This window comes from Ascaphus truei, chromosome 2, assembly GCF_040206685.1.
Source record: "Ascaphus truei isolate aAscTru1 chromosome 2, aAscTru1.hap1, whole genome shotgun sequence".
Lineage (NCBI taxonomy): Eukaryota > Metazoa > Chordata > Amphibia > Anura > Ascaphidae > Ascaphus > Ascaphus truei.
In genome coordinates this window covers 346,979,708-347,006,022 of record NC_134484.1, presented here as the reverse complement: position 1 = coordinate 347,006,022, position 26,315 = coordinate 346,979,708, and the positions used below count along the sequence as shown (strand labels likewise).

The following is a 26,315-nucleotide window of genomic DNA, read 5'->3' as shown; positions in this document are numbered from 1 at the left end:
CATCTCATGGAATAGCACAGCTGTCACGTGGATCTTATTTCTGTAACGCTGTCTTGGATTGTAACAATATATTGCATGATGTATAAGGGTTACCTTTTAGATGCCTGTATTGTGTTCCACAATAACACATTTGCAAATATTTTGGATACGACTGTTTATTTTTCTATTGGTTATATATGTTTGTTTGGGACATTTCTTGGACCCTATGGTGACGGCGCTCCATTCCTCCATCGCGTAGGGCTTCACTATGTTCCGTGTTGTATGCGTGGCCCGATGCCCTCATGGGACTTGATCACCTGTCCATTTAAGTTCCTTATTCTAATTTATACTTAAATTCTTATTTGGTCACTTATATCAGGGTTTACTGCGCACATAATTAAAGATCTCTAAAGAAGTACACTTGATCTATCTGAGTGACGGCACAGCGCCACATGTCCTGACCTCATTGTTGGCATCATGATGTTGAGATGGCCCCCGCCGATAAAGTGATGTGAGTGTGTATATAGCTCTCTTATACTCTCCCACTTCAAACCCTTGATAAAGGGAGATCCTTAGCCTGAAACGTCGAGTCTCACTCACTAGGGAATGAGCCTGCGATACTTTACACATTTTTGTGGTAACGTATTTTCCATCATTATATTTTCATATTTGTATATTTGTCTTACTTTTTTTATTTTGTATGATAAATTCAGTATACCGCTGACTGATCTCTTTACAATGTGGCATTTATATGGAATCTATTTCTCTCTATATTTTTTTTAGCATCCTTGTTGGTGTCATTTATCGTTTTGACTAGATTGCTCATTTCTTTGATTATTCATATACTTTTGATGGCAATGAGAGATACCAATATGAGCAATTGTCAGACATTATATACAACAGTCATACTCATTTTAAATTGGTTTAGTTCCCACACATTACCAGGTAGGGACCAGTTGACATTATTATATCTTTTTATTTCAATAGCACCGCTGTGGCCATAACCTTTTAGTTGAATATAGTGTGGGTGATGAAAAGCATTAATTTATTTCTAAGAAATTATAATGAAACTAGGTTTTTTTGTGACATTTGTAGATTATATTTATTTTTAACTCCAAAGCAACATGCCCACTTCGGTAAAGAATACAAGAATGCTTTAGATGAATATTAGGGGGACTCTTTGAATTAGTTTTGGTACAGTTTGATTTTTGAAGCTAATATGGAAACCGAGAAAAAAAAAACAGGAAACCGCAGCAGAAAAGAGGAAAACAAACCCTCGCCCTAAACAAGGAAGAAAATAATAATCTCTGCAAAGGATGGAGGGCGGTGTTACAGTTATCAGAGACTAAAGTCGAATAAAAGGAGAGCACTCCAAACACCTCAAAATTAATAATAAAAATAAATCAATTCATGAATTCTTAAATAGAAAAATGCAAGGTCGCATCGCTAGACAAAATCCCCAAAGAACCATGAAGTGAGTGTCGTCACACCTCTACACTAACTAACAAACAAATATAAGGAGCATAGTCAAACATGTATGTATGTATGTATATCTTTATATAGCGTCATTAATATATATAGCGCTTCACAGCAGTAATGCACATGATAATCATATAGATAACAAATACAAATAACATATGTATCCCATCTACCTCCCCCCCGGTCGCAGATCGGACCCCTGGGGTGTACTGTGGTCTGGCTACATGTCTGGGTGGTGCATACCTGCTGGCAACAGGAGGGCCTGAGTCTCCCACGATGGTATGGGGGACAACAGGGACAGGTTTCTGGGGTTCTTACCGTCATTTCTTAGTGGTGATACAGCGCCTCCATCTCTGGCAAGCCCTATCAGAGAACCCCTCGATGGGGCGAGAGATTTCAGTCTCACTCAAGTCTTTATAAAAGCAGCAACAGTTCCTTTATTGTACACAGCAGCATACAGCAGTAGTCAGGTACAGCAGATCTCCTTTCTCCAGACTGTACCCCTTCAGGATGTTCTGGGGGGCTTTTCCCTGCCACCACCCCAAGTCACAGGCACTCAGGGTGGGGCCAACTCTTCCCTCACCCCCTAAGCAGGGTGAGGGGCATTGGTCCACCACAGTTCTATAAGCTCTACTCAGGGCCTGCCTGAGCTCCTCCAATGTAACACACTAATCCTCTGAAACTCATTACTCAGAACTGACACACCTAAATTGACTGTGCACTGCCCTTTATGACTTTGGCAGGCCCCTCCCCTATGTCTCTTGCCTTAGACACAGAGTCAGGTGGCCTACCTCCACCACTCAGGGCAGGGCTTGAAGCGGGGGAACCCCATGATAACTCTGGCAGCCTGCCCTTAGCAGGACTTACACCAGTAGGAGGAAAGACATATAGCCCAAATTCTTACCTGGGCTACACATATAATGGGAACAAGTGCTTTCAGACATAAAAGGGACATTTATGAAAATGAGTCCCTGCCCCGAAGTGCTTACAATCTCAATTGGTAAATAGGAGGAACGTACAGGGCAGACAGGGAAACAGTGGAGCTCTTCTCTCCTCTCCTACATATAAAGCTTGAAGTAAACTAAATTTCCCAGCATGCACATGGGGGAGCTGTGCATGCTGCTTAATAATGTGGAGCCCTCCCATTAATCAGTCTTCTCCTTGGCTTGGGAAGGGGGGGGGGGCGGGATGACACTGCCCGTTGCCCTGGTTACCAGACTCGCACTGCTGCAAGACCGGGGACCCTGCACCCGGCCACCCTTCGCACTCGCGCTGCCTGCCGCACGTCCAGAGAGGGAGAATACCGGACACATACATGTCCAGTATTACCTCTCATTTATTTTTTTACCGGACAGAGGGGCAAAATACTGGTCATAATCCCAGTCATAATCCAGCTCTTCCCTCAGTTTACAATAATCCTATAGGGCAGGGGCGCGCAAACTTTTTTTGCTGCGCCCCCCTGCCTGCTCTCCGTTGTGCGCCCACCCCCCCCAACTTACCTCACGAGGCGTCAAATGATGTCGTGAGATTTTTAGACAACTTCAAGTGCACAACTTAGTTGCCTCTTTGAATTTTTCCCAGCAGTTAATGCCACAATGTTTGAGTTTGTGCAGGGAGGAGCAGCAAAGGAAAGACCTCATATCCCGGATAACAGTTTTTAGTTTCCACAGGCCAAAGTCCTAGATTTGTTTTAATTCTAAAATGGGAGGCTGACACTAGGAGGGGAGGAGGACGACGACAATGATTCGATGGGTACTTTCATCAACACCTCTAAATCATCCATACTTACCACAATGAAAGGAAAAAGACAATAAATGAAAATACCGATGGTATCAGAATCCCCAGAAGTTTAGAAAAATGTATAGGACAGGCTCTCCTCTATGCTGGAGCAGGTGGGGACATCAGGGAGGGGTTGTTTATCTACATCTGGGGGTCTTGTCCTAAAATTCAAAGTTTCTGGACCAAAAAAATATGACCGTATGAAGATAGTTTTAGATATCAATATTTCTGAGGACATTTCTGTTGGGTAACCTAATACAAGATGTCAACTCACACTTGACCAAGTTTATTTTTCATGCTTCAGCTTCATGTTGAGCAGTAGCTGGAGCTTGGAAGAGAAAGTCCCCACTTTCTATGGATCAAGCTGATGCCAGGGCATGGCATGAAATGGAAAATGTTACCTTGTACTCTACCTCTGCCATACTTCAACAAAACGCAATAAAGTCAGGTCCCTTTGGTTGGACTGGTGGAATAACTTTTTCCCTTCAACTTGAGGTCTACGTTCAAATCTAAAAAAATCACAAATACCTTTAACGTGAACAAATCCATGTGATATCGCCTCTGCTGGGTTCTGTAACAGAATTTATTGGAGATATGATCTTAGATTTAATTACACTTTTGGATAACTTTTGTATATTTGGATTGCCTAAATCGGCTTATACTGTACTGAACAGTATCTGAGCCTTCTTTCCTTTATTTTAATCTATTTAACATATTATTTAATCTATTGTACTGCCTCCCCTTTTATTTTAATTTCAATAAAGAAATAGTAAAAATATATATATAACATTGGCATCTGAGTTTTATAAACAATGTCGATCTATTTTCAGTTCTTAACCCTTTAAGTGCGGGTGGGTTGTGGTACCGGAGTGCCCCAGCCCCTCCGGCACAGTGCTGTCACGTGACCGCGGAGGCCATTTTTCAGGGAGCGGAAGAGGAGGGATCAACTGCGGTTTTCTCACAGGACAGATCACGTCCAGTGCTGCATGGGAACGCAGTACACAATCTAAGCAGGAAAAACAACCCACTGGGTTTGACGTATTCACTACGTCATGGGGTCCCTGGGTGCCAGACCCCATTACATAGTGACTACGTCTTGGGACAACCGAAGGGTTAAACATGTTGCTGGCATTGGCTCATTTTGACCTTGGAAGGGACTGCACCTTTAAAGGTTGATGGATTACCAAGTCAAGCTATTGCTTTATGAAATGATTAGATGGGAGCTTGTTTATTCATACGTAGTAGAACAATGCTATGCAGAAAGGTTATGAGATTAACTCTACATGTAATCTACTAATAACCACTGCAGTAAGTTATTTCTAAAATGGCAGTTAAATAAAACATAGCCAGTAATGTTATAAAATATCATCAGCACAGGTTATATTTTACCTTGAGTGCGATCGTGAGTCACTTCAGAAAAATAAAACCTGTAGATATCCTGTTTGTTGCTGCTCCAGATTTCCTAGACACGTGTGCTTGGATTGTGAAGTTGTGCAGTATAAATGGAATACTAAGTTTAACATGTGCTTTCCGTGGGGGTATCTGATGTGCAGTTTTTATACACTCAATACTGGCCAATTGTTTGTTTAAGAGTATGGTTGCTCAATATACAGTGTTAAAAAGCAAGATACTTCCCAGATTCCTTGCCGTGTCATATACTGTAACACATTGATTTGTCTTCCGGTATGATAAGGCATTTATACAGGACCTTGTAACCTGGCTTCAGTTCTGCCTACGTTGCTGCTTTTTTATTTTATGCTGTAATACGTGTCTTTGCTATGCTTGTTTGTATTATCTAATTCCCTATTTTAAAGTTGAAGCAACTTACTGTGAGATAAGTATCTGCATTACCTTGTAGGTTGTTGATTTTGCCCAAGCCATTAACCCTAATGAAATAATTGAATAGGAAAAGAGAATGCAACAAACACTGATTGAGCAATTACGACTCCCTTTTGGGCCATTCAGCCAGAGAAGCCTTTGTTGCTGAAATTCGTAATCCAGGTTTGCAAATCTCTCTCCTAGGAATGCAATTTTTCTGATCTCCTGCAAAAGCGCTTTATGAATTCCTATGATCTCCTTCACTGGGATAAGACTCCTCAGCAGCCCTACTGAACTTGTTTTGGTTGATGGCACAGGATAAAAGAAATCACCGTGGCCGCCTCGTGATATCAGGCAGTGCTGTTTAATTCTAATCTATAATATTGATAATATTAAGGATTATTACTACATTGTGAATTCCAGAGGTCATATCCATATGCACCAGGTTTTGTTAACTAAGCTAATATAACAATTTACAATTCTTTTCAGTGTTGTATGCTTTCTCTGCTATTTAAGTATATTACATTTAAACAGCAGATCTTGATGTGGATTTTATTAATTTGTTGATTTTAATATGTCCTTAGGAGCCTAGTTTTCTAGGGCAGGTGCCAGGTGTTGAAGACATCATACACTAAAGCAAGTAGGCTTCGTGATAATTAGAACAATGTTAATTAAGTGTTAATGAGATAAATCTGACCTGCTGCTCTTGTGTGCTGAACTTGGGGAGCCCTGCACTGTGCTGGTTGTTTGCTGGGGAATTTGGCTGATTGATCTGTGTGCTTGAATGAGAATGTTTTCATACTACTACAAGCAGCAGGTATGGATGCAACTTATAATGCAATAGGAACCTTTATACTCACTCATCCTTCTTTTCACAGCTGGATAGGCAGGCACGGTGCTGGATTCTCCTATTGCTTAAGTGGGGTACTCTTCTTTGTATCATTGCAGTTTAAATTAAACTCTGCACACATGATTTACACCCTTGCAGGTACTGTCCTATTTTTATATTTTGTACTTTACAAAAAAATGCTTAATCTCCATGGCAATGGATTCCCACAGTGAAATCCCACGGCTAAGGCTTTTGCCTCGGTTTCTGCCTCTCCGCTCTACATTTAAAAATTCTACAAATATTTCCCCAGGCGTAAACTATTTTTAACTGTGCCACTTATCTGTGTTTCTGCAGGCAAGCTTAGCCATGCAGATCTTGAAATAACCTGTGTGCGCCATTGTAAAAAATTTTTTTTTACAAGTTTTGTAATATTAATCCAAATGTATTTTATTTAAAAAAAAAGTGTGTATATATACAGTATATATATATATATATATATATATATGTATATATATATATATATATATAATGTGTGTGTGTGTGTGTGTGTATATATATATATATATATATATATATATATATATATATATATATATATATATATACTTTTTTTTTTATTATTATTATAACCGTCTTTTCTGCTTGAGGAGCCTGTTGCGAAAGGGTAAAGAATTAATAAATTACTGACATTTTACTTAAAGACACAAGGCACCTCATTGGACCGTGACAATACTAAAATTGAAGTCCCTCTTCGGACAAAAATAAACCAGTGGAAGTGACTTATTTAAGGTTTTTGTGGTGATGGGAAAAATCAGACCCCTATAGATATTTGAAAATATTTAAAAAAAATTAAACATGGCTGTAGGAATCTATTAAAATTTTATTTAGCGACAAATTTGCTCGTCTCCAATGGCAAGCTGAATCATGGAAACCATTGACTTAATTTAGCTTGTCCCTTGTGTGTGATGTCACTGTGCGTGTATAAGGACCCTTGCAGAAGCATAGTGCCTACCTCTACACTCTAGAGTATTGCCAACGTGGAGTTTCGACCGCCTCAACTACCCGCCCCCCATGTCAGCTGCCTTGTATTTCTCTCCCCCTCTCTCACTCTTCCCCCATCCCTTACTCACTCTCCCCCTCTCTCCTCTCACACTCCCCCCCCCCCGTGCTATCACTCAATTACCAGTTCTGATTCAATCCCCCCCCTCCTCATACTCCTTTCCCTCCTCCTCCCCTGGCCACACTCACACGTACTGTATACACAATTCCCCACAATACATACAATTCCTCCCCCACACAAAACCCCTCCACCCACAATAACTGCCCCGGCCCCACCCCCAATACACACACTACCCCCCTCCCCCACCCCAATAGAGACACCAGTACATCCCCCTGGATGCAATCCCCCCCCCACCCTCCCAGCTAGATACAAATACCCCCCCCCCCCCTTCATACCCTAGATGCAATTACCACTTACCTCTGGTTGTTGATGTTTCCGCCACCAGGCCCTGGCTTTAACCAGTTGCTGCTGCTTCCCACGCCGAGCCTGCCTCTCTCCCGCCGGAAGCTGGGCCCAGCTTCTGGTGCGCGCCGGTGTGAGACAGAGGCCCGGCTTGGGAAGAGACATGCAGCAGCTGGGTAGAGTCAGGGCCTGGTGGCAGCAGGCAGCTGGACACAGAACTTGGGCCTGACCTCTGGACGTGCCCAACTTGCAGCGCCGGCCAGACACCCCACAACCTCCGGGCCAGGAACACTAATAACAAATGGAGAGAAGAAGGCGGTGCAGCTGCCTGCGTCAGTGAAACGGACCGGGACTCCTCTGGATCAGCAAACTGTACATTTATTGGCACATCAACCAGCAAAAAACGTAAAAAATCGTCCACTCTGACATGTTTCGTGCGAGGGATCGCACTTTATCAAAGAGCGTACACGGTCACTTTGCTGGGGTTCTTGGGTATTTTAATGTGTAGTGTTGTGTACCGTGTATGCTCTTTGATAAAGTGCGATCCCTCGCACGAAACATGTCTGAGTGGACAATTTTTGACGTTTTTTGCTGTTTGATGTGCAAATAAATGTATAGTTTGCTGATCCAGAGGAGTCCCGGTCCGTTTCACTGACGTAGGCAGCTGCACCGCCTTCTTCTCTCCATTTGTTCTTTGCCAGCACCTTGGTAGGAGCACGCCGACAGTGCCAGGATCCCACACACCAACAGTGAGTTATGCATTGATTTGTTCCGGTTTCTTCTTGCAAAGTGTTCCTCAGTGAAGAGGTTATAGAGGGGCCGGATACCACTGTGTTATAGTGTTACTACGTGGGATTTCTCTTACATTGCGTTGTATATACGTCTCAATATTGTATTTGTGCCTGATCTAGTCTGAGTAGCGTCGCTGAGGGAAGTGGTGTCCCCATTTCTCCAGAAGTACAGGAACACTAATAGTAGTCTTGCATCATTAAGGGTAAGAGACGCTCTGAATACCAGGACTAAATTCCAGTCTGATAATGACAAGGTGCCAGGTTTGCAACCCTGCTCTTCTCCACACTTTCTCCCGATTTGTCCTCTGATAGCGAGGTGGAGGAAATATTTGACTTTAAGAGAAAAACTGTCTTAATTTCACAAGTATTAAAACGGCAAAATGCCTGCTTTAAGGATGATTACAGTTGTTGCAGAATTCAGAGTACATCATATTGTTTAATATATATATATATATATATATATAATGTTATTTTTTTGTGCCAAGTAGAACTGCTCCTTTAACAACTTCTGAATCAAACTGGCCACTTGGTTTACTAACACCTTTAAACAGCAGCAGAAAAACTCTCTATGTCGAATGATTATCCTGTTGTATATCACTATGGACTATAGGCCTCCTGGGTCGATACAGTGCAGAATCTTTGATACTTAGTTTCCTCAAGAAGAATAGGCTGTGGGAAGAAAGCAGATATAAATTGTCCACATCCTTGTAAATCTTTCTACATTATACCGTTTGTTGAAAATGTAAACGTTGGAACGACAGGACCGCCTGTATAGTGTTAAATGTTTATTTTGTAGAATTTCTGTAATGCTTTATTTACCAAACACACACACAATGGAGTTGGGTTACATGTGGAAGGGATTTTGTTGGGTTGTCTGCAATATTTGATGTAATCCCTCATGACAAGGTTCGATAAAGACTAAACCCCTTTGTTTACTATTTGTTTAATGAAACATTCCACCATTGAAAGGATTGCTTTGTTTAACCAGCCCAGTCTTAATCATAACAATTTAAGAGAAAAGCAGCAACATATTTTTTTTTTTTTTTTTAAAGATCCAGCATAATGGCTATTCATGTTACTGAACAGGAGGATTTGCAGTATTTCACGTCATTGGATTCTGGCAGATTTGTGAATGGTGTTCACAATGGGAACATATCCTTGTGACTTTATCCTTTTCGCTGCCAGTGGAGCTGGCAATGTATGGCAGACACCTTTGATAAGATAAACAAAGGGTTAACGGGAAGTTAACAGCTACTAACATGTCACTAGGGCGGCAGTGCGAGTTCTGCAATGCATTGACCACTTTGCCCCCTGCATTGACCACTTGGCTCAGTCTGCATACAATATGTTCTCTACTAACTGGAAACCCTACACCCTGTTTAAGTGGAGGCTTCTTATCGTATTGTTCGTAGCAAGCATGGGGAACTACTGTACGTCCCATTTCTAACCATCTATTGCCTTTTGGCTTCAACTCGTGTTTCCCTCTTGGGTATATCCTCGGAGTGTGTCTCATTCATATCCCTTCTCTGTTACCTTTTTCTTTCACAATTGACTGGTTTCAAGCGCTCAACCTCCAAAGGCTAAAATCTGTAAGATTTGGGGGTTGGTTACCAAAAATGGCATTTCGATGGAAAAATACAGATTTTTGTCAGCGAGACTGTATTTAATGGCATCGACTGCTTATGCTATGAACCAGAGACACTATCAGAAAATCAGTGAGAGTTGACGAGTCTTGTTTATTGGTGTCATTTCACGGTTGTCGGTTCAGATCATTACTGTGTTAATCACATTTTGGACAGGTGTTTCCAGAACTTGGTACAGCACCGTAGGCAAAGTGTCCACTTTCTGTACCCGTTGAAGGTCTGTCATCTCAAACGGATCCACCTGCTTTCAATACCTCATTAACCCTTTGGACGCCCCCTGACATAGTGGCTAGATCATGGGCTCCTTTTCTAGGGGAGGTTGCGCGTTGCACACTCCACACTTGATCCAGCTGACCGCACCTCATCAGTGATGTCATGGTCAAGTGATCGCTCTGGGGAGTGGCCACGTGATGGGCCAGAGGGTCTGTGGCACTCTGGTGCTGTGGCCTTTCTGGCACTGAAAGGGTTAATACGGACATGGACACCATACATTTTAGTGGCTCAGCCTCATATTGCTATTTACTCGTAGCTCTTATCCCCATTGTTTTGTACTTTTAGTTTCCACGTATTGTCATTTTGTAAAGCACGGTGTACACTGCTGGCGCTGCATACAAACCGTTAATGGTGTTCCAAAAGGGGCAAACGGTGTACTTTTCCTGGGATGTAAAGTCTGGGTTGTATAATGTTAATTTAACATGTTTAACCGAGTTGGATTGGCTCCTTTTCCTCAGAAGATTATTCACCTGAGGCTGTTATGACACAGATCATTAGGCTAATTAGTGTAGTTTTTGAAAACTGTATTTTTTGGGTTTATTGATGCACAAATTAACTCCTATCACACAAGTACAGGTCATTTTTCATGAACACGGGTAATATCAGTTGCAACGAAGACACTACAGAAATGTTTTATACCCTTTAAAGCAGCAGCCCAATCTGCCACACCCTCCCCCCCCCCCCATTTAATATGTGCATCAATACAATCCACGCAATAAGTAATTAGCTAAGTTGCCGATCGATCCGTTCTCCTGTGATCGATCAGTGAAGATTCGGCTCGGGGGTGCAGCTGAAGAGGACCAAAGAGGCAAAGTTCTTTGGGCAAGATCATGGGACCAGGCAGTCACTAGATACAAATAGTGCACTGCTAGAGAGAGGGTAGGGCTCAAAAAGTGGTGTGCCAGAGTGTTTCAGAAGAGGAAGGGGTTGTGACTTTGTAAATGGTTGCTATAGAAACAAACAATTGCTTGTTACATTATAATATATAAAATGTAATTCAGAGTTGTTTAGAAAAAAAATGCTACAAGTATTTTCTCATAGTACAGAACTGATTTATGAAAAAAGACATTTTAGTCTTTTGTTTTATCGTGAAATTGATTTAAAAACACTTTTTTCCACCACCACTCCCTTTCTCTCCCCCTCCCTCTTCCCTCCTCCTTTATTTTATCTGTATTATTTGCTGTGTTAATGTTATTGACATAGGAGAATGAAAGCCAACTATGGAATATTATGTAGTATCTGTGCAAAATGCAATAAAAATGTAAGTTCTAAAAAAACCAACAAAAAAAAACACTTTATTGTTGCACTTGCCATGTAACTGCATGGTCAAATATAGCAGTTAGTCTGGCCACATGTGTATGTGGTTAAGTACTGTAAGCCTGCACACTTGGAAAGTTGTTTTTATCGTGCAGTATTGGTGAGTGTACGTTTAACAAGTTAGAAATGATCAAATGAAATCCTATTACAAATTCTGAACTGTTGTTGTTTGCTATTTGAATAGGAGCTGAAGGAATGCATCTGCACAGAAGATGAATGAAGAATTGTGTTTTTCTGGTGTCTCCCAGTCCGTGTTTGAAGAATACCGTGGGAGGCTGTGCCATTTTTTTCCTGAGGAAAGAACCGAGCTTCAATCATGAGTGAAGAACGGAACCTGGGTGTGTCCCAAAGGATGCTTTCTCCATCCCGGAGTACAAGCAGCTGCTCCTCCAAGCTGGGGAGTCGCCAGGTCAGTACCCATGCTCAGCAGCTGTGCTATTCTCTCTGTGCGTGTACACGGCACTTGACAGCAGTCATAGATGCCACTAAATAACATGAGATGTGACACATAATGGGAATAAGCACTTCAAACATGTAAGTAAACATTTTGGCCAACTCCAGTACTCAAGGGCTACCAACAGGCCCTTCACGATTTCCCTGTGTCAGCACAAGTGGTTCAGTCTTTGACCTAGCCACTGATTGTGCCACCTGTGCTGAAGCAGGGATATCCTTAAAACTTTACCTGTTGGTGGCCCTTGAGGACTGGAGTTGGCCACCCCTGGGATAATGAGTGTCTGCCCCTGAAATTCTTACAATCCAAGTGTCCATCATCCATTAACAACACAAATCTAATCCTCACTCAGATGCGGATTATCCCCCTTCCTTCATGCTGGTGGCTCCCTTGACATCCAGTATCTCAAGAACAGTGTAGAAAGACCGTAACCTTTTAAATTGCTCTAATAACATACCTGCTGTGTCGTCATTTAATTGCTTGTATTCAAGGGATCACAACCGACGTGGTCACATGGCTACAAATCGTGGTCTGGTGGCACTGTATACTGCCGGACTTCCAGCACAGAAAAAAGGTTGTGTGAGATTGGAGGGGTCTGGGCCAAAAAACAATTACAGTTAATTGATTAATTCTGACTTCAGAATGGATAGGGCCTGCTGAGCTTGCTGGGGCCCTAATGAAATGCTTAGTTTGCTGATGTCACATCCATCATCATCCTCTACTGGTAATTTATTGTCCCTTTAAAGCGGCGAGCTAAGCATTGCAAAGCAGCGATATTTAAAGGCAATCAGTCAGGATCAGAGTGAACTAATGGTAGTGACATGTTTAATTGGTTGAATGGAGGTGATTGACACAATTAAAACAGAAGCAGACAGATATGATTAAATATGATATCAAGCTTTTTAACACATATTTATTTTAAGTGCATGGACCGTGAGGTGTCTTCCAGTGCTGGGAGGTGTCTTAGGGCCCCCCCATCTCTCCTACCTAAAATCCGGCATCAAATGACGTGCAGGGTCACGTGACCCCACGGTATCATTTGATGCCGTGTCGCCGAAGCCAAGGTAGGATACACTGCAGAGGCCTCACGCAATCCCCCGACTCTTAATTTAAATGCCGTGGGGAAGAGCGCGGGGCCTCTGCAACCGCCGTGCCCCCCTCCCCAGAAAATCTTGCCCCCCACTTTGCGCACCCCTGTCTTAGGGAAAAGCAGCCCCTTTGTAAATATAAGCCACATTGTCTCTGTACTGGAGTCTTTTAACAATCTTGACCTAAAGTATTTTGTGATGACTTATTGTCTGTATACTTTTTTGTATGTACAGCAAATCGCATTGTTATCCTTTTACAAAGACATAAACAAATACTTTGCATTGACAGGACAATCTGTATATTGCGCTGTGATTTTTTTTAATGCTTTTCTCAAAATGAACTATGGATTCGTAGGAAATGTAGGATTGGCACCAGGCTGTTTTTGACTGTGGTCAGTGCAGTGGCAAAATACATTGCCGTGCTGCCAACCAGTTTTTGCGTCTCCAAGGGCCGCTAATCCCTTTTAGTGTCTTTATTGTCAGCTCGTGCAGAAGGGAGGGAAGCTCTGCGTGCTCTCAGGAGGGATGCAGGCTAACTGCGCCCCTAAATCCCTGACATTATTGGGACCAGAGAGAGAATGGGAACATTATTCCATGTGGGAGAGGGAGAAAAAAAGGTTAAATACAGGAGTGTTTGTTAGCAAAGTGTAATCCAAGTTTTGCAGGTTGTACATTTTGCACATGTATAGGGCCTTACATGCCAAAGTTTTTTGTGTTTTTTAGATCATACTTTGTAGTTCATGCATCTCTGGTAGAAACCTGGCAGCACATGATTGGTCTCCTTTTAAAGGGGAGATGATTGAGAGGAGCAATGCTATTATAGCTGTGGCACAGGGAAATAAATGGTCTTGCTTAAGATCACTGATTTCAGTGTAACCTCCTGACACAATGCCCACTGCCTGCCTGTGTGCTCGGAAAATACATTTCATTCTGGGACTATTAGAAAATGAGGGTCGGTACGCGAAGTAAAGACTGCATATGCCGTGTTAGTGGCAGAGTGTAATAATAGAATAACCGTGTTCGTGGTAGAGCTCTGCTTCCAAAATTCATCCTTTTAACACTTCTGCCTGCTGTTACCAAATAGTCCATATTACGTGGAGATTCAAATCCATTGGTGCTGTAGTCCCTCCAGCACTGAGTGCCATGGCTTCACTAGCAAGCCACACCCACATCATCGCTCCTCCGCCTTGTGACCTCCCCTTCTCTTCAGGTTGCACTTGCTGCAAGCGCGTTGTAACCGAGAAAACTAACAAAGACAGCAGCGTGTTCACCAGAGTGCTGGCCCTCATGAGATTCCGCAGACGTCATAAGGCCATCCAGGCGGTTAATGATCTCACAGAGTGTAGCAAGTAGACAACCGAGAGATGCAGAACACTAAACATGGCAGCACACAGAGGAAAACCATCCATCATAACGTTTACCTCGATTTATTTGATTGATTTATGTAAGCCTTACTTAATATTATGATCATACACATTATTATCTTACATGAAAACAATTCTGATAATATCAATTGTTGGTCCAAATAAAAATAAGTATCCCCTAACACAGAAGTACTCATTTACTCTGCACTATTGCACGGCTATTTCGACTTAATTCATGAAAACATTTAGATTCCAGTTTTTCTTAATTGTGTAGCCTCCGGCCGCTACCTTTTCCCTTGGTCCCTAACAGTATAAGTCCTGCTAGGGACAGGCACTGGAGGGGTTAATTTCTCCTGAATGCCTAGTTTTGCTATTGCAGCCTTGAATACACTTACTGTATCCAAAACCAGGCCTAGCAACAACCTGAGGGTGTCAGCCTGGGGGAGGATACTGGCTGGGTCACATGCACTTGTTGTGATGCCTGTCAGTATCAGACCTGCCCTGTTATGGGGCAGGGTTTCAAGCCCAACTCCCCAGGGTATATACTGGCACTCTCCCAGAAGTCAGTGTGTCTCTTCCCTCCCCCTGTGGAGTGACAACATCTACCCTGTTATCCCACTAGGTAATACAGGAGGAGCTCCAGAAGGGAACCTAGATGGGCCTCAAGCCTTAAGGTAACCTTCCAGGGAATGAGGACTGCTGTGAGTTCAGGAATATGCAATAAACATCCATTGAGCCATCTAAGGGCCGTAATATAGTGGGCGTGTGCGCGCGGCAGTTATAGTTGGCTGTGGTTAGCCAGCCATTATATGCGCACGGCAGTGAGCGTGGAGCCGGGCGATAGGGGCGAAAACTCCGAAAAGTAAGTATTCGCGCTGCTACCACTGTGTGTATGTGTGTGTATGTGTGTGTATGTGTGTGTATGTGTGTGTATGTGTGTGTATGTGTGTGTGTGTGTGTATGTGTGTGTATGTGTGTGTGTGTGTGTGTATGTGTGTGTGCACAATATTAATAAATAATTTATTGTCACAGCATGTCTTTTTTTTACATTTTTAATACACACACACACACACACACAGCTTCCCCAGTGACACACAAACACACAGTGACACACACACATACAGTACCTTCCAAGCCTGTCGCTCACAGCAGCACGGACCGTACACACAAAACGTGTGCGTCGGGTGCACGAGCGTTCGCACAGGCGCCTGCCCACTATATTACTGGCCTTAGTATTTGATTCACTGCCTTGGGATAAGGAAGGAGTCAGCATGGACCGTCCTGCAGACCTAGGATCCTTGCTGACTGGAGGCGCTGCGAACAGAGAATGAAGCACCCTGAAATCCTGTCCTGACTCTGCCCACACCATTGCGGAGAAACTCAGAGCCCTCCTGCTGCCTCACAGGTATGCACAGCAATAGGAAACATACAGGTTTCCTCATACCTCATACCTCATACCCAATCTCACAAAGGGTGGGGGTAAAGGTGCTACACTTACAAAACAATTCTGGTATCAATTCTTGGTCCAAATAAAAAATTTAAAAAAAGTGTCCCCTAATACAGAAGTACTCATTTTCTCTGCACTATTGCACGGCTATTTCTACTTACTTCATGAAAACATTCAGATTCCAGTTTTTCTTAATTGTGTAATCTGCCTTTAAAATAACATCCCCTCAGATGTCTGGTCTGGTCTTGTGTTGTCCAGCCCTGCCTTAATGTGTTCTCTGCCTGTGCTTCGTGTTATTCAGAAACGAGAATTCACAACAAATATTGAAGCTTCATGATTTTCCAGTGTATGTTCCCTGAGTAGGTGCTATATCGGTGGTAAGTAACATACTATAAGACTGTTTCCTCATGCACTGCAGTGAGGGGAGAGTCACACCAACTACTGTTTTTAATATAGTGAAGCAGAATAGTCTCTAGCCAACAATTTCTCAGTGTTCTTATTCTTCACTGTTTCTATCACAATACAGTAGCAGATTATTGTGTTCACCACAGATTTTAGTGTATCCCTGTCTCTGCTGGTTTAACTGTTTGAATGACTAAATAACATTTTCAATCACCTTTGTAAAAACCCATAAGAAATAAAAGCAGTTCTAAAAAGTAGAAACTTACAGTACATATGTCTCGTGCTACTTCTTCCTGATGAACAAAGCAATTTATTGTATTTTGTAATGGCAGTTTATGTTATTCTGCTGTCACTCTAGCAATGTTTACAATCCGTGATGGTGAAACGTCTGAGTGATGTGTGCTGAAATCTTACCGTGAGGGGGTGGGCCGCAAGGAATTCCTACCCTGGCTTCCTAGCAGACTTTGTGCCGCGCACGTGATGCTGGCTGCATATTTAGTACCTTGTTTCCTCTCGAAGGTTGTTTCAGCAACCAGCTCTCCCACTCCCTCACTTACCAGTACTCTCTCCACCTTACTCCTTCCTCTTCACTTAACCTCACTCCATTACCACGAGGAAGGCAGTGAGAAGATGACCAGTGTACCGACTCAGAAATGGCTGCGTGCCAGAATCGATATAGGACACCAGTTTGCAATTATTGGTCTAAGCCAGGGGTGCGTATACTTTTGACCCTGCGTGCCCCCCCCCCCCCCCTGCCTTCTCACCTCCCGGCTCGCGCCTCCCCTCCTGCAAGGCTCTGGCGTCAAATGACGTTGCAGGGTCATGTGACTTCACGGTGCCATGGCAACGTGATGTCATTTGACGCTGGTTACCAGGGCGACGCGTCACTGAAGATCAGGTAGGAGAAGCTGTAGAGGCCTCGCGTGGTCCCCTCGGCACTTAATTAAAGTGCTTTGGTGGAGAGCGTGGGACCTCTGTAGCCGCCGCTCCCCCCCCTGGAAATTCTCCCGCCCCCCCACTTTGCGCACTGCTGGTCTAAGCTGTTACTTAGTTACATAGTAGATGAGGTTGAAAAAAATACATACGTCCATCAAGTTCAACCTATGTTAAATTTAGAGATAATTGATCCTATAGTTGTACTTGCAGTGTATTGACCTCGAGAACGGCAAATAAAAACCCCAGTGAAATCTAATCTAATGATGTCTCATAAAGGGAAGAATAAATTCCTTCCTGACTGTGTTCTATGTATTCACATTAGATTGTTTCTCGCTATGCTACAGAATACAAATATGATGGCCCTCAGAGTTCCCTGTTGTTCCTCTTTTCTATTGGACCTGCAACGCATTAATTTAGTTTCTCACCACTATTCTCCACTGATAATAAGAATACTGTATCTCCACGCTTGGAATTATATAGTACACGCGGCCTCCCGCCTCACATCCACGTGGGAGCGGCCGGATCAGTGAGGCAGCGGCCGGATCAGTGAGGCAGCGGCCGGATGAGTGAGGCAGCGGCCGGATGAGTGAGGCAGCGGCCGGATGAGTGAGGCAGCGGCAGGATGAGTGAGGCAGCGGCAGGATGAGTGAGTCAGCGGCAGGACGGGTGAGCTCCCCCCCCCCCCCTCCACATGCTACGTGCTGCTCTCCCCCCTCCAGCGCCCGGGACACAAGCGGGGGAGCGGCCACAACACGCGGCCTCCCGCCTCACATCCACGTGGGAGCGGCCGGATGAGTGAGGCAGCGGCCGGATGAGTGAGGCAGCGGCCGGATGAGTGAGGCAGCGGCCGGATGAGTGAGGCAGCGGCCGGATGAGTGAGGCAGCGGCAGGACGAGTGAGCTCCCCCCCCCTCCACATGCTACGTGCTGCTCTCCCCCCTCCACATGCCCCGTGCTGCTCTCCTTGCAGCTTCCCCCCCCCTCCACATGCCCTCTGTCCAGCTCCGGTCTGATCCCCGCCCCTCCATACCAGATGACTGCAGGGTCCGTCTCCCGGCCTGCACGAGGAAGATGCTGCCGACTGCAAGGTAAGCAGCTCCCCCCCCACACATTCCTTCAGCTCCCCCCCCCCCCAACACATTCCTTCAGCTCCCCCCTCATCCCTCCATACACACACACACACACTATATATATCTCTATACATAAATATATAATATATATATATATATATATATATATATATATAATCAAAAAATAAATAGATGATACCGTTCTGTGGCTAACGAAATGCTTTTATTTGTGCGAGCTTTCGAGATACACTGATCTCTTCTTCCGGCGATGTTACAATGAATGAAGCAAGGATTACTTAAAAACAGTGTCTCTTGGAATGTTATCTGTGCTGGTCCTTCCCCTGGTGTGGATGAGATGTGGATAATATATATATATATATATATATACATACACAGAGACACACACACACACACACAGAGACCACACACACACACACACACACATGTACACACACACACGTAGACACACACACACACACGTAGGCACACACACACACGCACATGTAGACACACACACAGATGTAGGCACACACACACACACATGTAGGCACACACACACGTAGGCACACACACACACAGATGTAGACACACACACACATGTCGACAGACACACACACACACACGTCCACAGACACACACATGTAGACACACACATGTAGACAGACACACACACGCACGCACACACACACACGTAGACAGGCACACACACACGTACACAGACACACACACACACACACACACCTATACATACACACACCTATACAAACACACGTATACTGCACCGACACACTTTATTCGAGCAAATACCCAGTATGTACCTGGCAGATACCTGGAATGCGCCGCTCCTCACCTCTGACAAGCCCCGTTGCGTTTGCCTTCCCAGCCTGGGTTCATGCCTGGCTGACGGGTGGCTGATCTGTTAAATGATAATGATTAGGATTTAATAGGCTGCAATGCTTCGCGTGTCTACCAGATGGCATAAATTCATGAATTGTAATGCAGTATATATATATATACTGTGCAGTATTGCAGCCAGCGGGAATAAAATGCTTCAATCCCTGCTTGGAAAATACCTCAATGCACTCGGGCAGAAAACAGTCACAAACCTCAATACACCCGGGTATACCCGAATTCGTGGGACTAGCCGAGCTCGAATAAAGTGTGTCGCCAGTGTACACACAGACACACGTATACACACACACACACACTATCCCCAGCACCACCACATCAGCACACCGGTATCCCATGCCCCCCCAGCACACTGGCATTCTCGGCTCCCCGCTATTCCCAGCCCCCATCAACACCATCAGCACCCACACATCGGCACCTTTGCACCTCCCCCATCGGCACACCCACATCCGCACCCCCACATCAGCACCAAACCCTCCCAAATCAGCACCCCGATACAATCACCATCAGTACAGCCACAGCAGCACTACCACCGCACATGGGCCGAGTGGACCACTCCTCACCCAAATGCCACCCCCACACCACAAACATCCCGGGCAACACCGGGGCTCTCAGCTAGTGATAAGTATAAAGTTTAAATACTTCAATAATAATAATAATTACCTGTCTTTTGTGTATACATTTGCCACGCCCAGTAGCACTCTTTTTGACATAAATATATATTCATGATGTGGTGGGTGTAGAAGTTTGAGCTAGCTGGGAAGGTGTGTGTTAATAGTAAATTGAAATCCCTCAGTCATGTGTCGCTTTCTCTACAATTTTAATAGTTGTTTTATTGCTCTAGGCATGATTAATATATTTGACATTTAAAAACGATTGCAAAAGGCACCATAGTACAAAATCACAGTATTATACACAATACTGTATATAGGAGATTGTGTCTACATTTTCAGTGCTGATTTATAAGCAGCTGACCACAATGTTTATATATATTTCTAAACTTGTCAAAGTTGAAATGGAAAAAAGTTAAATATGTTTGGACCAAATTCATTTTTAAAGCAGCCGAGTAGGATTGTACATTACCTTTTCTCTGCAAAAATGGTCCGCAGAGCCCCCTGGCAACAAGAGAGTTAATTGCCAACACAGCCCTGTACCACCACCTGCTGCCACTGTGGCAGAAACAGAGCAGAGTGCAAAGTGATAGGGTTTTGCTGTGTATAGAGGCAGATGTTACATGACTGGCAGGGTAACATTACCCTCACCCTTATACTTGACCCCCTGTCAGTAGATATGCAAGATGCTAAACATTATGCACAGCGAGAGCCTCGTACACTGGGACCGTGCATGTGACTCATATAACTGCTATGTACTTTATCTGTCATGCTGACTGAAACAATACGAAATGACCTTGGTCTGTGCCAGTCCTATTAGTGCGTAGCAGCCTGCAAAGCATTGAAGATCCCTCCTCGGCAAGGAATGTGGACACGGTTTCCCCGCCAATCTCCCTCCCTTGTCAAACTTGTTATGCTACACCTGATTAACTCATTGTCACTTCTGTCTGTTTATGATCTGGAACCCTTTCTAGCTGCAGAGAGGGGAAAGGTTCTCGCAGATATTCTGTATTAGATGGGGTGCATTATTTGATATTTTCTCGTCTTTACCCAGTACCCTTATCCTTACTGTGGTCTCCTCCACTGCTTCCCAACAGACACTTTAACTCACTCTTTGCATCTCACTAAAGCTTTTTTGGGAGCAAGGGTTTTCTTATTCTGTTTGTATTTGCCAGGACTGCAGCTCTGTAGCATTCACAATTTGTTGTTTTCTATGGCAGTGATTCCCAACTTCAGTCCTCAATAGGGTTGCAGGTGGCTTCTCTGAGAATACTAGACACAATGGTGAAATTTGCTACGCGCACGACACACACACACACACACACACACACACACACACACACACACACACACACACACACACACACACACACACACACACACACACCACCACTCCACGCTGTTTCCTCTTCTCCTTAGCTCCAGCCCAGGCTCCTGACACCACCTCCTGATTAGCTGCTGCTAGGTAATGGGGAAAACTGCCCAGCCCCCTTGCAACAGCCCTGCTCTCTCCCTGCTCTGGGAAATCCCGCACCCCCAAGCCGGTCAGATCACTATGTCCAGAGATGTAATACCGGACACATACATGTCCAGAGAAGTATTACCTCTACTATTTTACTGGACAGAGTATGAAAATATAGGACTGTTGGGTTAAATACTGGACATGTTGCAAACCTAAAGTACCCCCAAGCAGGTCGGGTTTTAAGGATATCCCTGTTTCAGCACAGGTGGCTCAGTCATGCACTCGGTCGTTGACTGAGTCACTGTTTAAGCCACCTATGCTGAAGCAGGGATATCCTTAAAACCTGACCTGTTGTGAGCCACGTGTGCTGAAGCAGGGATATCCTTAAAACCCGACCTGTTGCTGTCCCTTGAGGACTGGCGTTGGGATACACTGTTCGATGGTAAAAAGTTGTATAAATGGCTACAGAAAGTAATAGATCAACAACCGTGGTAATAGTAATTGCAGAACATTGCTCAATATCTTTGTAATTTCTCTGACACAAAGTGGGCAGCTAGATTAATTGGTTACCATGTTAAGTGCTGTTGTATTTGATTAATCTGAAAACAGTATTTTATACCAAGTTATTGATACCTTAATATTTAATACGTGATCCTCAGAACGATGGATATACTATTTTCCTTATCAAACGTATCTTCTATTACCAAAACTGCAGAACAGGATGTCTTTATCAGGTCCGGTCATGGCAGCTTTATAATTACTGAACACAAGAATTAATACCTAGTGCAATTCATGTGAACCAGTGAAATAACTACATCTTAACTAACCGCTCGAAACAATTCTCCCCTTTTATATCAGTATCACATACTTCGCCAAGAAATCCTCTTATAACTACCTCTTTCAGAGCGATATTTGATCGAACGATTTGTTTGCAGATACTTTAGAAGCTTTAGAATTCAGTCCTGATAACGTTGGTACTGTTGCAGTTCCTAACGATCCATAACCATAAAAATTATTTTGTCTGGTCCCAAGGCCCACAGTCCTAACACAAACCAGTAACCAGCAAGTCCATGCTCCCACTACAATTGAAGTTTCTCTTTGGGTGTTACGATGAGGTTTGAGCTAATATTTATTGGAAGCAGCTGTCCTTTTAGTAATATTTGTAGATCTTTGCTCTCAAACGTAAAGAAACGAGTCATGTTTTTTTAACCTGGTTAGAGCCGGGCGGGTCCTGCGGAGGTCCACTGCGGTTACCCCAGCTCTTGACCAGTTTGCCAGATTCTTGCAACAGCAATAAAATCTCTAGTTTGGCAGCAGCTCGCCAATAGGAAGATAATGAAGTCACAGCTTTTATATTGACACTGGAGCGCATCTGTCCTCAATGGCCATATTTATCTGCCAGTGCAATTCTCATTGTTTCTTGGCAAAAGTGGGTGTTTTAAGTGTAATTTCCTGGCAACCAGAACTGGATGCGTTACAGTTTTGCCCTGCAGAAACATTTAGGTCTAACAAAGTTTAAAAAAAAAAAAAAAATCCATGCCAGAGAGATCTGTAACTAAATTAGTATTTTACCCCTCTAGCCGTGAAATGGTTAAAAAGGCAAGAGGGCAGTTTGCCGTCTACAGCAAGCATGTCAAACTCAAATGCTAACAAGGGCCAAATAAACAAGGTTTAAGTCTAGGTGGGCCGCAAAAAAAAAAAAACTTAAATTTTCATAGAAACGTAGGTTTATTTTGAAAAGTAGTGTGTGTGTGTGTGTGTGTGTCTGTGTCTGCCTCACAAGACGAAAATAAAAACTAAAAAAGCCAGATATGAATGACTTCTGAACCCATTAACCAGTGTAAGGATGCCCCTCTTGATTTCCAAAGCAGCAATCCCGCCTGGATTCTTACCTGATCCGTAGTCCCTCAAGGTACTGGAGGGGAGGTGTTTCCTACCTGTCTTCCGATGTCCCCCGTGAGAAACTTTAGTCAGATTCGGAAGAAAGCAGAATAGGTTATTTCGGTGTAGGTATAGGGCGCAGTTAAGATAAAAACGAGAGACAGAGAGGCGCAGAGAGAGAGGGAGAGACGGGGACAGGGGCAGAGGCACAGGAGCACAGGGACACAGGCACTCTCTCTCCCTCTCCCTGACTCTCTCTCTCTCTGACACACACACACTCAGACACATACACACACACTCAGACACACACAAACACACACACACACACACACAGATATAGAGATGCACACACCGATCTCCTTCTGCACGTGCAGCTCACACAGAGATTTGACAGGGGGGAGGGGGGCTGCTGTGAAGACATACCCCTGTCCGTGGGATCTCCACTGAACTGCTGAACTCTCTGCACCTCATGGAGGGGGGCGGCCATGATCTCTCTGGTTTACCAGGCTTCAAGGAGAATGCAGTCTCTCCGCCGGGATTTTGACTCCGCCCCCGTGTCCTCCACACACGGCACGAGTGTAGATTGACTGCTCCCGGCCACCGTACGCCTCCAGCCCCTGCAGGACAGATTTTACTTCCGACCGTGCTACTCGCTTCACCCACACCCGCGCTCGCTTCTCCCGCGGCCAAAACTTTTTACCGCCGCCCACGCGCTCGCCGACACACACGACCGCCGTGCTGGTTGTGAGCGGGCCGCAAAAATATCCGTTGCGGGCCGCATGTTTGACATGCCTGGTCTACAGTATATATACTCAGGACCATATTATATTGCAGAACATGCTATGTTGTAAGGGGAAAGATCAGAAACTGCAATTCTGCTCTAAATTATTTTTCTCTGTACTTTTGAAATTTTTTTATGTGCAATCGTGATTTTGATGTACCCAAGTACAGTTAGGGATCTTATTTATCTAGAAATCAAGGAGAAGCTGCTACAAGAAATGTGAAGGCACAGTGGACACCCCCATTTTATTAATCGCTTCCTGGAGGTCACATCAGGCCGAGAAAACTTCTTAACAATCAATAGCTTGTTCAGGTATTCCCGTCTGCTACCTACAATTCTGCTGTGCGACCAGCTCCCTGAGCTGTAGCTGAACAATGCTGTAACTAGATTCCTTTTCTTGTTTCCAACAAAGTTAGAGGTGAGCTCCTGAGACGTCTGTGATATGAAATAATCTTAACTGTAGCATTGTTCAGAGGAATCAATGCTCTGAAATCCAATGTGTCTAGGGCATTAGAAAAAGGCGTGCCAGAAACAAGAAACTGGCAAGGGAAACTTAGTTTGACAATGAGTAAAGAAGAAAAGCTGGTGTGTACTAATACTTGCAAACTCTGGCAAGTAGCTTATTCGTGAGTGCATTTTAAAAACAAAAACTAAAATAAACTTTTCCTAGCAACTTTTTTGTTTGTTTTAAAGGGACTGTCACAGTTGTCTCACACAAAGTTTGTGTGTGTCTATACTCTATACTATATATACAGTGGTGTGTGTGTGTGTATGTGTATGTGTGCCCTCCAATCACAGCCGGCATTCTCCTGCTATCTCAGCACCCCCACCCCCCCTTTGCCCGCTTGGGAGGTCAGCCAGCATCCTTCGCTCCCCGCAGCCCCAAAAGCCGGGATGCCAATTAAAAACCGGGACTGCACATGAAAAAACGGGACAGTCCCGGCTAAACCGGGACATATGGTCACTATATATATATATATATATATATATATATAATCCACAGAAGCAGCCGGCACTCCACTTGAAAGTAGAAAAAATTGGGTGCTTGTCCCATAAAGCAATAATAAATCATACGCTACCGTTTGAAGCACGAGATCAGGAGACAGCACTCTGGTAAGTTTGATCACAAGTTTTTGTATTGAAAAAGACACATAAACCGACATTTCGGTCCCCCAGTGGGACCTTTCTCAAGGTGGTGCTTTTTCTTGTGCTGTCCCGGTTTTTGTGTGTGTGTGTGTGTGTATTTTTTTTTAAACATCAGTCTTTTAATTAACATGCTTCTTAATTCACTTTGGCCTCTAACTCTTGTTACTTATTATTTGGAATGAACAAAAATGTGTCTCTTTCTTCTTCTTTTTTTTTTTTTTTTTGTGTGTTCTTAATCTATTTTTTTACTTTGTCTCCTGTTTCAAAATTACCTTCATTCTTTTCCCTCCTCTTTTATGAATCATTTAATATAATTTCCTCTTTATAAAGGTTCTTGAATGTAATCTCTTAATAAAAATCTGACATTATACTTAAATCCATGCATTACCTCTTCTTTTGTACCTGCAATGTACAGTACAGTGCTTTCATGTTTCCCGGTTTTAATCTGATTTCATTCTTATGCCTTTGATGTTTTTCATTTTTTTTTTTTTCTTCCCCATTAACTGTTTTCTGACTTTATTTTACTTTGATTCCTACAAATTTCCTCCTTTACTACATTCTTATTATTTTTCCTATTGACCTAAGACAGGGGTGTTCAACTCCAGTCCTCAGGCAAACCCCCCCCCCCCCTTACCCCTTATCATTTTAGCTGCCTCCAGATCTTTCTATAATCCTTCGTACACTTGAATGGGAAAGATTTTGGCAAATCCAAATTATATAGCTTCTTATGACCCTATGAACTTTAATTCAGATTTTCATATAAAATTGCGCTGGCCACCTGTTAGTCCGAATTGGTTTTGCTCTTCTTTCTGTCACTTGATTAAGGCGCGCGACACGAACAAAAACATCGTCGAACAGGATTTGGAGGAGACAAATCCATTAGATTTTGCGCGCCACGGCCGCTTCACGTGACAAGTTAGAACCAAGGAGGGCGAACCTCAATTGTTCAGCCTTGTGACGCCACGCCTCTCCGCCGTGCGCGCGTCAATGGAGGACATGAACGCTTAGGCAAGAGAGACGCGCGGCCAATTGAGCTCTGTCACGCGCGTGCAATACGTCCGCAGCCTAAGAAGCAGTTGGCGAATTCCAAACATCTTTTATTCAGCATTTTACTGATTTTCTGCTTTGAACCGTCTGATGGGTCACAGGGACCCGACACTTATTCTGCCCATGCTCACGTATGGATGTGAAACTGTTAAACTGTGATCCTAACTGCGAAGATCGTTCGGAAGCTTCAGACAATTCAGAGTACTTAGACATGTATTGCCTGAAGAGGCAGGAAAAAGTATGAATGGGTTTCCAACCAAACAAAGTCTTTGACATCATCACAAGGGTCCATTTTAGTGGGCCGGACACTATGTGAACCTCCTTTATACTTCATGTTGGGGATGAGTAACT

General features: G+C 43.7%; 1 protein-coding gene across 9 annotated transcripts in view; it reads left to right on the top strand.

Moving 5' to 3' along the window:
• The window catches only part of OSBPL3 (oxysterol binding protein like 3), a 184,894-nt gene that overhangs the window by 94,513 nt on the left and 64,066 nt on the right, over window positions 1-26,315 (top strand). For 8 of the 9 annotated variants that reach the window (XM_075586797.1, XM_075586798.1, XM_075586796.1 and 5 more), the window contains one exon: window positions 11,555-11,779. In XM_075586797.1, coding sequence (XP_075442912.1) covers window positions 11,687-11,779 — 93 coding nt within the window. In that variant the 5' untranslated portion in view covers window positions 11,555-11,686. Of the gene's footprint in view, window positions 1-11,554; window positions 11,780-16,730; window positions 16,836-26,315 lie in introns of those variants that run through there. The other variant, XM_075586803.1, reaches the window with a different exon arrangement.